Raw genomic sequence first — 14,167 nt, 5'->3', positions numbered from 1 at the left:
AACAAATGTTAAAGAGGATTTGGACTAGTTGAAATGCTCATGCATTGTTTTTGGGAACGTAAAATTGTGCAGCCATTTTGGAAAATAGTTTGTCCATTTTCAAAAAGTTAAATGTAGGGTCACTACATGACCCAGCAATTCTACTTCTAGGTGTATATGCAGAGAATTGAAAACATACATCTGCAAAAACTTGTACATGGCTCTTCCTATGAAATGATGACTGGATAGGGAAAATGTGATAAATCTGTACAGTGAGATGTTAATTTGTCAATAAAAAGGAAAGAAGTAATAATATGTACTATAATATGGATGAACCTTGAAAACATTATGCTTAGTGAAAGAAAGTAGACAGAAAGGCCACATACTCTATGACTCTGTTTATAACAATGTCCAGAATAGGGTGGCGCCTGTGGCTCAAGGAGTAGGGCGCAGGTCCCATATGCCAGAGGTGGTGGGTTCAAACCCAGCCCTGGCCAAAAAAAAAAAAAAAAAAAATGTCCAGAATAGGCAAATATATGAAGGTAGAAAGATTAATGGTAGCTTATATCTGGGGAATACATAGGAGTGATTTAGGTATGGAGTTTCTTTTAGGGGTAATGAAATTTTTCTAAAATAGAATTGTGATATTTGTACAACACTAAATAAAAAAAGATCGAATTGTATACTTTAAGCAAGTGGACTGTATGGTATAAATTAAATATCAATGAAGCTGTTACAAAAAATATGGAATTAATTTTGTTTCTTTGAAGGACAAGTTTTTAACTTCAGTTTCTCTAAAAGAAGAAGCAATTATTTGTTTTCACACCAAATTAGTGTTTTTAAATTCTCCACTGATGTCACTGGATTAAATTGTTTTAAATTTTTATTAGTATTTCTACATTTCCTTGTTTTCTGTTACTGCTTCTACATTCTGTACAGTAAAGGAGGCAATATATTGATTTTATGCCTATTTGTTTCTTATACTTTCTGCCTGTATTATTATCTCAGTCTTACTCAGACATACTTTTGTCTCCAACTTGTATCAAATACTGTTAGCTGTATTTTCTGATTATGGAATAATACTTTTCAGTATTGGAAGTAGTTACATACACATAGTATGTTTATATTTGAACTATTTGAAGGCTAACCAAATGTAATTGTCTTGTAGATTTTATTTTCCTCACTGGTATTGCAGCGGCACCAACAGAACCTATCGGCATGGGATATCTCGAGGTGCTGAAGCCCCTCTTCTTGATGACTTTGTCATGTCTTACCTTTTTGCTCAGGTATGATTATATTATTATTATTATTTTTATTGTTGAGGATTCAGTGAGGGTACAGAGAACCAGGTTATACTGATTGCATAAGTTAGATAAAGTCCCTCTTATAATTGTGTCCCACCTCCAAGAGATGTGTCACACACCATGACCCCGCACCCTCCTCTTTCCTTTCCTCTCTCCCCTATTCCCTTCCCCCACCCCCACCATGTACTAGGTCATCAATTGTCCTCATATCGGAATTGAGTACATTGGTTTCTTGCTTCTCCATTCTTGTGATGCTTTACCAAGAAGAATGTGCTTCAACTCCATCTAGGTTAATATAAGAGATGTAAAGTCTCCATCTTTAGTGGCTAAATAGTATTCCATGGTATACATATACCACAGCTTGTTAATCCATTCCTGGGTTGGTGGGCGTTTAGGTTGTTTCCATGGCAATTGTAAACCAAGTTGCAATAAACAGTCTAGTGCAAATGTCCTTACGATAAAAGGATTTTTTTTTTTCTTCTGAGTAAATGCCCAGTAATGGGATTGCAGGATCAAACGGGAGGTCTAGAGTTCTTTGAGGATTCTCCATACTTCCTTCCAAAAATATAGTATTAGTTTGTAGTCACCAGCAGTGTAAAAGTGTTCCTTTCTCTCCACATCCACGCCAGCGTCTGCAGTTTTGAGATTTTGTGATCTGTGTCATTCTCACTGGGGTTAGGTGGTATCTTAGAGTGGTTTTGATTTGCATTTCTCTGATAATAATTTCTCATGAACATTTTTTCATATGTTTGTTAGCCATTCATCTGTCTTCCTTAGAGAAGGTTCTATTCATCTCCTTTGCTCATTGATAGAAGGGATTGTTGACTTTTTTTACATTGATTAATTTAAGTCCTCTATAGATCCTAGTTATCAAGCTTTTGTCTGATTCATAATATGCAAATATCTTTTCCTATTAAGTAAGTCTCATTTATCTATTGTTGTTGCAATTGCCTCTGAAGTCTTTTTTTTTTTTTCATCAGTATGCTGTGCCTCTGAAGTCTTCATAAAGTCTTTCCCCATTCCAATAACTTCAGCTGTTTTCCCCATAGTTTCTTCAAGGATTTTTATTGTTTCATGCCTTGGATTTAGATCTTTTATCCATCTGGAATCGATTTTAGTGAATGGTGAAAGGTGTGGGTCCAGCTTCAGTCTTTTATGTGTGGTTATCCAGTTCCCCAGCACCATTTTTTCAAAAGAGATTCTTTCCTCCAGTGTATTTTCTTATTTGGTTTACCAAAGATTAGGTGGCTGTAAGATATTAGTTTCATTCATGCTTTTCTATTCAGTTCCAGATGTTTATATCTCTATTTTTGTGCCAATACCATGCTGTTTTTACCACCATGGCCTTGTAGTACAGCCTAAAGTCTGGTAGGCTGATGCCCCTTGCTTTGTTTTTATCACTAAAAATTGCCTTGGCTATACGAGTTTTTTTCTGGTTCCATACAAAATGAAGAATTATTTTTTCCAAATCTTAAAAGTATGATGTTGGTATTTTAATGGGGATTGCATTGAATCTGTAGATTGTTTTGGGAAGTATGGACATTTTAACAATGTTGATTCTTCCCAGTCATGAGTATGGTATGTTTTTCCATTTGTTAATATCTTCTCCTATTTATTCTCTTAGGGTTTCATAATTTTCTTTATAGAAGTCCTTCACCGCTTTTATTAGGTATCTCATTGTCTTTGAAGCTATTGTGAAGGGAATAGTGTCCTTGACTAGCATCTCACATTGGTGGTTATTGGCATGCACAAAGGTTTTTTATTTGTGGACATTGATTTTATACCCTGAAACATTGGTGTATTTTTTTTTTTTTTATTGTTGGGGATTCATTGAGGGTACAATAAGCCAGGTTACACTGATTGCAATTGTTAGGTAAAGTCCCTCTTGCAATCATGTCTTGCCCCCATAAAGTGTGACACACACCAAGGCCCCACCCACCTCCCTCCTTCGCTCCTTCTGTTTCCCCCCTCATAACCATAATGGTCATTAATTGTCCTCATATCAAAATTGAGTACATAGGATTCATGCTTCTCCATTCTTGTGATGCTTTACTAAGAATAATGTCTTCCACGTCCATCCAGGTTAATACGAAGGATGTAAAGTCTCCATTTTTTTAAATGGCTGAATAGTATTCCATGGTATACATATACCACAGCTTGTTAATCCATTCCTGGGTTGGTGGGCATTTAGGCTGTTTCCACATTTTGGCGATTGTAAATTGAGCTATAATAAACAGTCTAGTACAAGTGTCCTTATGATAAAAGGATTTTTTTCCTTCTGGGTAGATGCCCAGTAATGGGATTGCAGGATCAAATGGGAGGTCTAGCTTGAGTGCTTTGAGGTTTCTCCATACTTCCTTCCAGAAAGGTTGTACTAGTTTGCAGTCCCACCAGCAGTGTAAAAGTGTTCCCTTCTCTCCACATCCACGCCAGCATCTGCAGTTTTGAGATTTTGTGATGTGGGCCATTCTCACTGGGGTTAGATGATATCTCAGGGTTGTTTTGATTTGCATTTCTCTAATATATAGAGATGATGAACATTTTTTCATGTGTTTGTTAGCCATTCGTCTGTCATCTTTAGAGAAAGTTCTATTCATGTCTCTTGCCCATTGATATATGGGATTGTTGGCTTTTTTCATGTGGATTAATTTGAGTTCTCTATAGATCCTAGTTATCGAGCTTTTGTCTGATTGAAAATATGCAAATATCCTTTCCCATTGTGTAGGTTGTCTCTTTGCTTTGGTTATTGTCTCCTTAGCTGTACAGAAGCTTTTCAGTTTAATGAAGTCCCATTTGTTTATTTTTGTTGTTGTTGCAATTGCCATGGCAGTCTTCTTCATGAAGTCTTTCCCCAGGCCAATGTCTTCCAGTGTTTTGCCTATACTTTCTTTGAGGATTTTTATTGTTTCATGCCTTAAGTTTAAGCCCTTTATCCATCTTGAATCAATTTTTGTGAGTGGGGAAAGGTGTGGGTCCAGTTTCAGTCTTTTACATGTAGACATCCAGTTCTCCCAACACCATTTATTGAATAGGGAGTCTTTCCCCCAAGGTATGTTCTTGTTTGGTTTATCAAAGATTAGGTGGTTGTAAAATGTTAGTTTCATTTCTTGGTTTTCAATTCAATTCCAAGTGTCTATGTCTCTGTTTTTGTGCCAGTACCATGCTGTCTTGAGCACTATGGCTTTGTAGTACAGACTAAAATCTGGTATGCTGATGCCCCCAGCTTTATTTTTGTTACAGAGAACTGCCTTAGCTATACGGGGTTTTTTTCCGGTTCCATAAAAAACGCAGAATCATTTTTTCCAAATCTTGAAAGTACGATGTTGGTATTTTGATAGGAATGGCATTGAATAGGTAGATTGCTTTGGGAAGTATAGACATTTTAACAATGTTGATTCTTCCCATCCATGAGCATGGTATGTTCTTCCATTTGTTAATATCCTCTGCTATTTCCTTTCTGAGGATTTCATAGTTTTCTTTATAGAGGTCCTTCACCTCCTTCGTTAGGTATATTCCTAGGTATTTCATTTTCTTTGAGACTATGGTGAAGGGAGTTGTGTCCTTCATTAGCTTCTCATCTTGACTGTTATTAGTGTACACAAAGGCTACTAACTTGTGGACATTGATTTTATATCCTGAAACATTACTGTATTTTTTGATGACTTCTAGGAGTCTTGTGGTTGAGTCTTTGGGGTTCTCTAAGTATAAGATCATGTCGTCAGCAAAGAGGGAGAGTTTGACCTCCTCTGCTCCCATTTGGATTCCCTTTATTTCCTTGTCTTGCCTAATTGTATTGGCTAGAACTCCAGCACTACGTTGAATAGTAAAGGTGACAGAGGACAACCTTGTCTGGTTCCAGTTCTAAGAGGAAAAGCTTTCAGTTTTACTCCATTCAGTAAAATATTGGCTGTGGGTTTGTCATAGATAGCTTCAATCAGTTTTAGAAATGTGCCACCTATGCCTATACTCTTCAGTGTTCTAATTAGAAAAGGATGCTGGATTTCATCAAATGCTTTTTGTGCATCTATTGAGAGGATCATGTGATCTTTATTTTTGCCTCTGTTAATATGGTGGATAACGTTTATAGACTTGCGTATGTTAAACCAGCCTTGCATCCCTGGGATGAAGCCTACTTGATCATGAGGAATGACTTTTTTGATGATAAACTGTAATCTATTGGCTAGGATTTTGTTGAGAATTTTTGCGTCTATGTTCATGAGTGAGACTGGTCTGAAATTCTCCTTTTTGTTTGGGTCTTTTCCTGGTTTTGGTATCAGGGTGATGTTTGCTTCATAGAATGTGTTGGGGAAGATTCCTTCTTCCTCAATTTTTTGGAATAATTTCTGCAGTACAGGAATAAGCTCTTCCTTGAAGGTTTGATAGAATTCTGGAGTGAAGCCATCTGGACCAGGGCATTTTTTGGCTGGAAGATTTTTTATTGTTTGTTTGATCTCAGTTCTTGATATTGGTCTGTTCAGGAGCTCTATTTCTTCCTGGCTGAGTCTAGGGAGAGGGTGTGATTCCAAATATTGATCCATTTCTTTCACATTGTCAAATTTCTGGGCATAGAGTTTCTGGTAGTATTCAGAGATGATCTCTTGTATCTCTGTGGGATCAGTTGTTATTTCCCCTTTATCATTTCTGATTGAGGTTACTAGAGATTTTACTTTTCTATTCCTCGTTAGTCTGGCCAATGGTTTATCTATTTTATTTATTTTTTGAAAAAACCAACTCCTTGTTTCATTAATTTTCTGAATGATTCTTTTGTTTTCAATTTCATTGATCTCTGATTTGATTTTGGATATTTCTTTTCTTCTACTGAGTTTAGGCTTAGATTGTTCTTCTTTCTCCAATTCCATAAGATCTCTTATGAGATTGTTGATGTGCTCTCTTTCTGTTTTTCGAATGTAGGCATCTAAAGCGATGAATTTTCCTCTCAAAACTGCTTTTGCAGTATCACATAGGTTTTGGTAGCTTGTGTCTTCATTGTTGTTATGCTCAAGGAAGTTAATGATTTCCAGTTTTATTTCTTCCTTCACCCATCTGTTATTCAACAGAAGATTGTTTAGTTTCCATGCCTTTGGGTGGGGTCGAGCATTTTTGTTAGAGTTGAGTTCCACCTTTAGTGCCTTATGGTCTGAGAAGATACAAGGTAAAATTTCAATTCTTTTGATTCTGTTGATATTTGTTTTGTGTCCCAGGATATGATCAATTTTGGAGAATGTTCCATGGGGTGATGAGAAGAATGTATATTCTTTATCTTTGGGATGGAGTGTTCTGTATGCGTCTATCAAGCACAGTTGTTCTAGGGTCTCATTTAAGTCTCTTATATCCTTGTTTAATTTCTGTTTAGAGGATCTGTCCAGCTCTGTAAGAGGAGTGTTAAGGTCCCCTGTTATTATGGTATTATCAGATATCATATTGCTCAGACTGAGTAAGGTCTGTTTCAAGAATCTGGGAGCATTTAAATTGGGTGCATAAATATTTAGAATTGAAATGTCTTCTTGTTGTATTTTTCCCTTGACCAATATAAAGTGACCATCTTTGTCTTTTTTGACTTTAGTTGCTTTAAAACCACATGTATCTGAAAATAAGATTGCAACTCCTCTTTTCTTCTGAATTCCATTTGCCTGAAAAATTGTCTTCCAACCCTTGACTCGGAGCTTTAATTTGTCTTTTGAAGCCAGGTGTGTTTCTTGCAGACAGCAAATGGATGGCTTGTGTTTTTTAATCCAGTCAACCAATCTATGTCTCTTCAGTGGGGAATTCAAGCCATTAACATTTATGGAGATAATTGATAAGTGTGCTAGTATTCTATTCGTCTTATTTTGTGAGAGTCCATTGCTTAGTTTTATCTTTTGCATCAGTGTGGAGGTTTGGTTCTGTCCTTTAATTTCTGAGTTCTTACTTTGCTGCTGATCCATTGTGGTGGTCAGTGTGCAGAACAGGTTGAAGTATTTCCTGTAGAGCTGGTCTTGTTGTGGCGAATTTCCTCAATGTTTGTATATCCGTAAATGATTTGATTTCTCCGTCAATTTTGAAGCTTAGCTTAGCAGGGTACAGAATTCTGGGCTGGAAATTGTTCTGTTTAAGTAGATTAAAGGTAGATGACCATTGTCTTCTTGCTTGAAAAGTTTCATTAGCGAAGTCTGCGGTCACTCTGATGGATTTGCCCCTGTAGGTCAACTGGCGCTTACTCCTGGCAGCTTGCAGAATCTTTTCTTTTGTCTTGACTTTGGACAGGTTCATCACAATGTGTCTTGGAGAAGCTCGGTTAGAGTTGAGGCGACCTGGGGTCCGATAGCCCTCTGAAAGCAGTGTGTCAGAATCTTTGGTGATATTTGGGAAATTTTCTTTTATAATATTCTCCAGTATGGCTTCCATTCCTCTGGGGCATTCTTCTTCCCCTTCTGGAATTCCTATAACTCGTATGTTGGAACGCTTCATAAAGTCCCATAATTCTGACAGTGAACGTTCTGCTTTCTCTCTCTTCTTTTCTGCCTCTTTTACTATCTGAGTTATCTCAAAAACTTTGTCTTCTACCTCTGAAAGTCTTTCTTCTGCATGGTCTAACCTGTTGCTGATACTTTGCATTGCATCTTTAAGTTCCCTGATTGACTGTTTCATTTCCTGCAGCTCTGCTATATCCTTTTTATATTCTTCATGTCGTTCATCTCTGATTTGATTCTGTTTTTGGATTTCCTTTCGGTTATTTTCCACTTTATTAGCAGTTTCCTTCATCGTTTCCATCATTTCTTTCATTGTTTTCAACATGTGTATTCTAAATTCCCTTTCTATCATTCCTAACTTTTCTGTATAGGTGGAATCTTCTGCAGTAGCTACCTCATGGTCCCTTGGTGGGGTTGTTCTGGACTGGTTCTTCATGTTGCCTGGAGTTCTGCTGATTCTTCCTCATGGGTGATTTCTTTTATCTGTTTCCTTGCCCTCATTTTCCTTTCACTTCCTCTTGCTCTTTAAGTTCTCGTGCCTGTGGACTAAGGGTTACAGGACCAGAAGCGTGAGAAGGTTTTAGAGCAAAAAAGGAATGAAAGAAACGAGGACCGAGTGATAAGGAAAAAAAAACGAAAAATAGAGAAAGGAGAGGGCGTGGGTAAAAGGAATATTGACAAAAGGAAGAGAGGCACAGAAAGAGGGAGACAGAGCAATATAGGTGTACAGTAGGGTATTTTGATACAACCTTAAAAAAAACCGACCTTCTGGGGGTGCCCAGTTGGGTGGTTCCCTTGAGGTCAGCAGCTCTTTGCTAACCTGATCAGACACAGTACCCCACCTCCACCAAGTAGAGAGTAAAGACAAAAATGCTATAAATCAAACCAGAATAGCAAACAGAAAACTTTATGGGATAAAATTGGCTGGAAAAACCAAATAATAGTGGTAGAAACACTAATAAAAATGAAGTTCTAATTATTGAAATAGGCAGCAATGGGAAATTATAATTAAACTAGAAAAATTGAGAAAGAAAAAGGATCTGTATGGAAAAGGTTGAACTTAAAAAACAAAACAACAATCCACAATATCAAAATAAACAAAAAAAAAACAAAAAAAACAACCAAACCCCAAAAAAAAAAAAACAAACACAACCAAAAACAAAGCAGTATGTATATGTTATTGAATATTGTCTGGGCAACACGTGGTCTTCTGGTGTATGAGATGTTAATCACAGTTCTGATACGACTGGAGGCTGCTAGTTTCTCAAACCCCAGCAGGTAGACACCCTAAATCTCTCTTCAGCCCACTTAAAAGGCACTTTGAACTTGTTCACTTACTGAGCAGAGAAGCTTTCTCAGGGAAGTGCTTGTCGCTGGAATCACTGCTGAAGTGGCTATCCACTTACCCTGTGTGTCAAAACTGGTCTCCCTCTGCCTCCGAAGGTTAGGGCTGCAAGGCGGCTCAGACCCCGCCCTTAGGCTACTTGGTCGCTGGGTTACCAGCTCCCACCCAATTCCAGCTCTGCAACCCTGAGGGCGGAGCTTGCCGGGGCAGATCGTTCACAATGTCTGCCTGTGACCCAGAGCCAAACACTATTAGCTCCGTCTGGCTCAGCGGCTCAGACTGGGGCCCTAGACAAAGGCCAAAGTTCTCCGCACTCCCACTCAGGCTCTCCTCACGGCAGTTCAGCTGAGTGCCAAGTCCAAGGACACCAAAACAGTTCACAGGTAAGGCCTTTCTGGTTTGCAGTCTCGCTGCTCCTGAACTTACAGTTGCGGGTGGGTTAAGACGGATTGAACACACGGGACCACTTGCCGGTTTTCCACTGTTTTAGTCCTCCTCTTGGGGTCCAGAAGTCTCTCGCTGACTCCCTGTATCCTCTCAGGGGTGATGATAGGCAGATCCCACCAGCCAGAGATGCCTGGAGTCCTATATCCGCAGACTCAGGGTGCCCAGATGCAAGGAAGCTGTTACTCGGCTGCCATCTTGCTCCGCCTCCACATTGGTGTATTTTTTTGATGACTTCCAGGAGTCTTGTAGATGAGTCTTTTGGGTTCTCTAATTATAAGATCATATGATTAAGTCTAGAGAGAGGGTGTGATTCCAAGTATTGATTCATTTCCTCCACATTGTCAAATTTCTTAGAATAGAGTTTTTTGTAGTGCTCAGATATGATCTCTTATATCTCTGTGACATCTGGTGTTATTTCCCCTTTATTGTTTGTGTTGAGGTTATTAGAGATTTTACTTTTCTGTTTATGGTTAATCTGGCCAAGGGTTTATTGATTTTATTTAGTTTTTGAAAAAACAGCTATTTTTTGTTGCATTAATTTTCTGAATGATTCTTCTGTTTTCATTTTCATTCATCTCTGATTTAATTTTGGTTATTTATTTTCTTCTTCTGGGTTTGGATTTAGGTTATTGTTCTTTTTCCAGTTCCATAAGATGGTTTATGAGTTTGTTAATGCGTTCTCTTTCTGTTTTTTGAATGTAGGCATCTAATGCAATAAATTTCCCTCTTAAGACTGCTTTTGCTATATCCCACAGGTATTGGTAACTTGTGTCTTCATTATTCTTATGTTTGAGGAATTTAAAAATTTCCTCTTTTATTTCTTCCTGAACCCAACTATCATTCAGCATAAGGTGGTTTAATTTCCAAGTCTTTTTGTGGGGCTCAACATTTTTGTTTGAGTTGAGTTCCACCTTTATGTCTTGTGGTCTGAGAAGATACACAATTCTTTTAATTTTGTTGAGGTTTTATTTGTATCCTAGGATGTGGTCAATTTTGGAGTATGTACCATGGGCTGACAAGAAAAATGTATATTCCTTAGCTTTTGGGATGGTGTGTTCTGTATATGTCTATTAATCACATTTGTTCTAGGGTCACATTTAAGTCCTTTGCATCTTTGTTTAGTTTCTGTTTAGAGAATTTGTCCAGTTCTGTCAGAGCACTGTTAAAACCCTGACCATTATCGTGTTATGGGATATCATAGTGTTCAGACTCATCAAGGTCTGTTTCATAAATCTGGGAGCATTTAACTTGGGTGCATAAATATTTGAAATTGAAATCTTGTTGAATTGTTCCTTTGACTAGCATAAAGTGTCTATTTTGTGTTTCTTAACCTTAGGTGCATTAAATCCACTTGCATATGAAAGTATTGCAACTCCTCCTTTCTTCTGATTTTCATTTGCTTGATATACTGTTTTCCATCCCTTAACCCTGAGTCTTGATTTGTCCTTCAAGGCTAAGTGTATTTTCTGAGGATAGCATATGGATGGCTTGTGCATTTTTATCCAATCAGCCTCTTCAGTGGTGAGTTCAGTCCATTGACATTTATTGAGAGAATTAATAAGTGTGGTGGAGTTCTAGTCATCTTATTTTGTGTAGTCGTTGTGTAGTTTTATGTTTTGTACTACTGTGGAAGCTAAGTTTTGACCTTTAGCTTCTGGGTGTTTACTTTGCTAGTAGTCCATTGTGGTGGTCAGCATTGAGAATAGGTCTAATTATTTCCTTTCAAGCTGGTCTTGTGGTGAATTTCCTCAGTGTTTGTACATTCACAAAAGATTTGATTTCTTTATCAATTTTGAAGCTTAGTTTATCAGGATACAGAATTCTGGGCTGAAAATTGTTTTGTTTAAGAATGTTAAAGGTGGATGACCATGTTCTTCTGGCTTGGAACGTTTCAGTAGAAAATCTTCTCTCATCCTAATGGCTCTGCCTCTATAGGTCAATTGGCACTTACTCCTTGCTGCTTGCAGAATTTTTTCTTTCTTCTTGACTTTGTACAGGTTAATTACAATGTGTCTTGGAGAGGCTCTGTGTGAGTTGAGAGGACCCAGGGTTTGATATCCATCTGAAAGGAGTGTGTTGTAGTCTTAAGTAAAACTTGGGAAGTTTTCATTTATGATGGTCTCCAGTAGGGCTTTCATTTCTTTGGGTCAATCTTCTTCCCCTTCAGGAATTCCTATTATTCATATGTTTGAGCACTTCATGGAGTTTTATAGTTCTCTAAGTGCCTGTTCTACTTTTTCTCTCTTATTTTCTGCCTCTTTGATTACCTGGGTTAACTTGAAAACTTTATCCTTTAGCTCTGAGGTTGTTTCTTCTCCATGGTCTGACCTATTTTTTATACTTTCTGCTGCCTCTTTACATTCCCTGACTGTCTCCTTCATTTACTTAAGCTCTGCCATAGCCTTTTTATATTCTCCATATCTCTCATTCAACTTTTGGTTCTGTTTTTCCATTTTCTCATCCATTCCTTTGTCTTTATCATCCATATTTTAAATTCCCTTTCTGTCAAGTCTATTGATGTTTATAGGTGGAGTCTTCTTCAGTAGCTGCCTCATGGTCCCTAGGGAAATTCCTCTGGTTTCTCATGTTGCCTGAATTTTTCTGTTGGTTCTTCCTCATGTGTTCTTTCTTCTTGTTCACCTCCTTGTTCTCCTTTTTACTTGCCACTGCCTCCTTTGTTTTAAACAGAAGTCCTTGCTCTTGATGACAGTATGATTCAATGTGTCATTGGGACAGTAGGTGGTGCTGTGGTTCATTTAGGAGACAGAGAGCACAGCCAGCAACCTGTATGGTCTGTATTCCAAACTCAGTTGCCTTCAGTGATTGCGTGATTGTTTCCTCAGCATTCAGACCCTGTGGAGTTGTGATTTGAAAGCTCACAAGAATCCTTCAGGGGTAGGTCTCACAGTGCCCCCAAATTCCAGTTCTCATGGGGTATAGGAGTCCCTCAGCCTATCCCAAGAGTGGAATTCTTATCCTGGCAGGAGAATCAAGACAATCGTGCTTTAGGCCCCTACTAAGACCTTCTCATGACCTTCCCACAATGGCAACTCCCTGGCCACTGAGACCTTCTCAGTATGGCTGCCTCACCAGCCACAAAAGCTATGGCAAGTCCACTCCAACTGCCATTCAAATCTGGTTGCTGTATAGGTTCCAGTTCACCCACTCTTCTAAGCTTTCCACTCAGTGTGCAACTTCTTCCAACAACTGAAATCTTCAGAAAGGCTTCCTCCTGTCTGAGACTTTTGTGGGGACCAGCCAGTCCAAGGTGGTACCAATCACTTGCCTAATTCATCAGATTTCCACCTCTACAGATCATATGCTGTATCCAGCTCACTACTTCCTTGTTGTGCTTCCTGAGCTATGACTCTGGATAAGTCCCCACACCAGGTATAGCTGGGTTCTTTCTATTTTCCCAGTCATTCTAGGAGAGCTCAGCTGAATGATCCTTCTGGGCCATCTCATCTTGCTCTGCTCCCTTTCCTCTTTATATTATATACTGATTACATTATTTGTAAATGATTAAATATAAATATCTTACTGTGTAATATATCTTTCAATCCAAAAAACTTCATATGTAGGAAAATTGCAGTTCTGTCTTGCATAACAGGTGCAGAGAAGTAACAAAATTGAGTCTTTATCACTAATTTTTAATCCTATGGTTTATAGATAGTAGAATCTATTTTAAAAAGATTCCTTGAGTTGACCCTTTTGAATTTTCTTTCTTTTTATTTGGTGGTTTTACTTATATTTTTAAATTTCAAATTAATATGAGGTCACATTGTGCATTGTTCATTGATGAGGTAAAGCCTAAATTGTAGTTGTGACCTTTATCCTGGATGTGTGCCATTTACCTGTACATTTTACCTGTTAGGTGGAACTTACCAAGCCCCTTCCCTTCCCCCTTCATGAATTTAACTGAGTTTTTCTCTTACGTGTCAAGTTTCAATTTAGTATTGAGTACAATATGATGCTTGACATTCCATTCTTATGGTACTTAGGAGAGTGTTCTCCAAATCTATTTGAGTTGTAATAAAAGACACAAAATCTCCGTAATTTTTTATGGCTAAATAGCATTTCATGGTGTACCACAGTTTATTAATCCATTCCATTCCAAATGGAATTATTTTGTCCATTCATGTATTGAAGGACACCCAGGTTGTCTTCACATCTTTGTGATTATAAATTGGGCTGCTATAAACATTCAAGTGCAAATGTCCTTTTGATAAACTGACTTTTTTTTCTTTTGGATAGATACCTAGTAATGGCAATTGCAGGACCAAATGGAAGATCTACTTTTAATTCTTTGAGATATCTCCATATGTCTTACCTTAAGCAGTGGTTCTTAACCTTCCTGATTGCCACATTGTTACAAATGGAACAAAGGAGTTGCGACTCACAAGTTGAGAACTGCTGCCTTAAAGGCTCTATTAGTTTGTAGTACCACCAACAGTGTATGTGTGTTCTTTTCTCTATGCACCCACACCAGCATCTGTTGCTTTGCAACCTCATCATGTGGGCCATTCTCCCTGGGGTTAGGTGATAGTGATAGATCTCAAAGTGGTTTTGATTTGCATTTCTCTGATGATTAGGGATGATGAACAATTTCTGATATGTTTCGGCCATTCATCTGTCCTCATGGG

General features: G+C 38.0%; 1 protein-coding gene across 8 annotated transcripts in view; it reads left to right on the top strand.

Moving 5' to 3' along the window:
• Nucleotides 1-14,167, top strand: part of JAK2 (Janus kinase 2) — a 193,579-nt gene that overhangs the window by 89,010 nt on the left and 90,402 nt on the right. For 7 of the 8 annotated variants that reach the window (XR_008376443.1, XM_053573500.1, XM_053573518.1 and 4 more), the window contains one exon: nucleotides 1,148-1,265. The exons of the other annotated variant lie outside the window; for it this stretch is intronic. Coding sequence is in view for 6 of the 7 variants with exons in the window: in XM_053573500.1 (XP_053429475.1) it covers nucleotides 1,148-1,265 (118 nt within the window). In the remaining variant the exon portion in view is untranslated. The remainder of the gene's footprint in view (nucleotides 1-1,147; nucleotides 1,266-14,167) is intronic. 8 annotated transcript variants of the gene reach the window in all.

The sequence above is a fragment of the Nycticebus coucang genome, chromosome 2 (genome assembly GCF_027406575.1).
Source record: "Nycticebus coucang isolate mNycCou1 chromosome 2, mNycCou1.pri, whole genome shotgun sequence".
NCBI lineage: Eukaryota > Metazoa > Chordata > Mammalia > Primates > Lorisidae > Nycticebus > Nycticebus coucang.
This window is presented reverse-complemented; position numbering and strand designations above follow the sequence as displayed.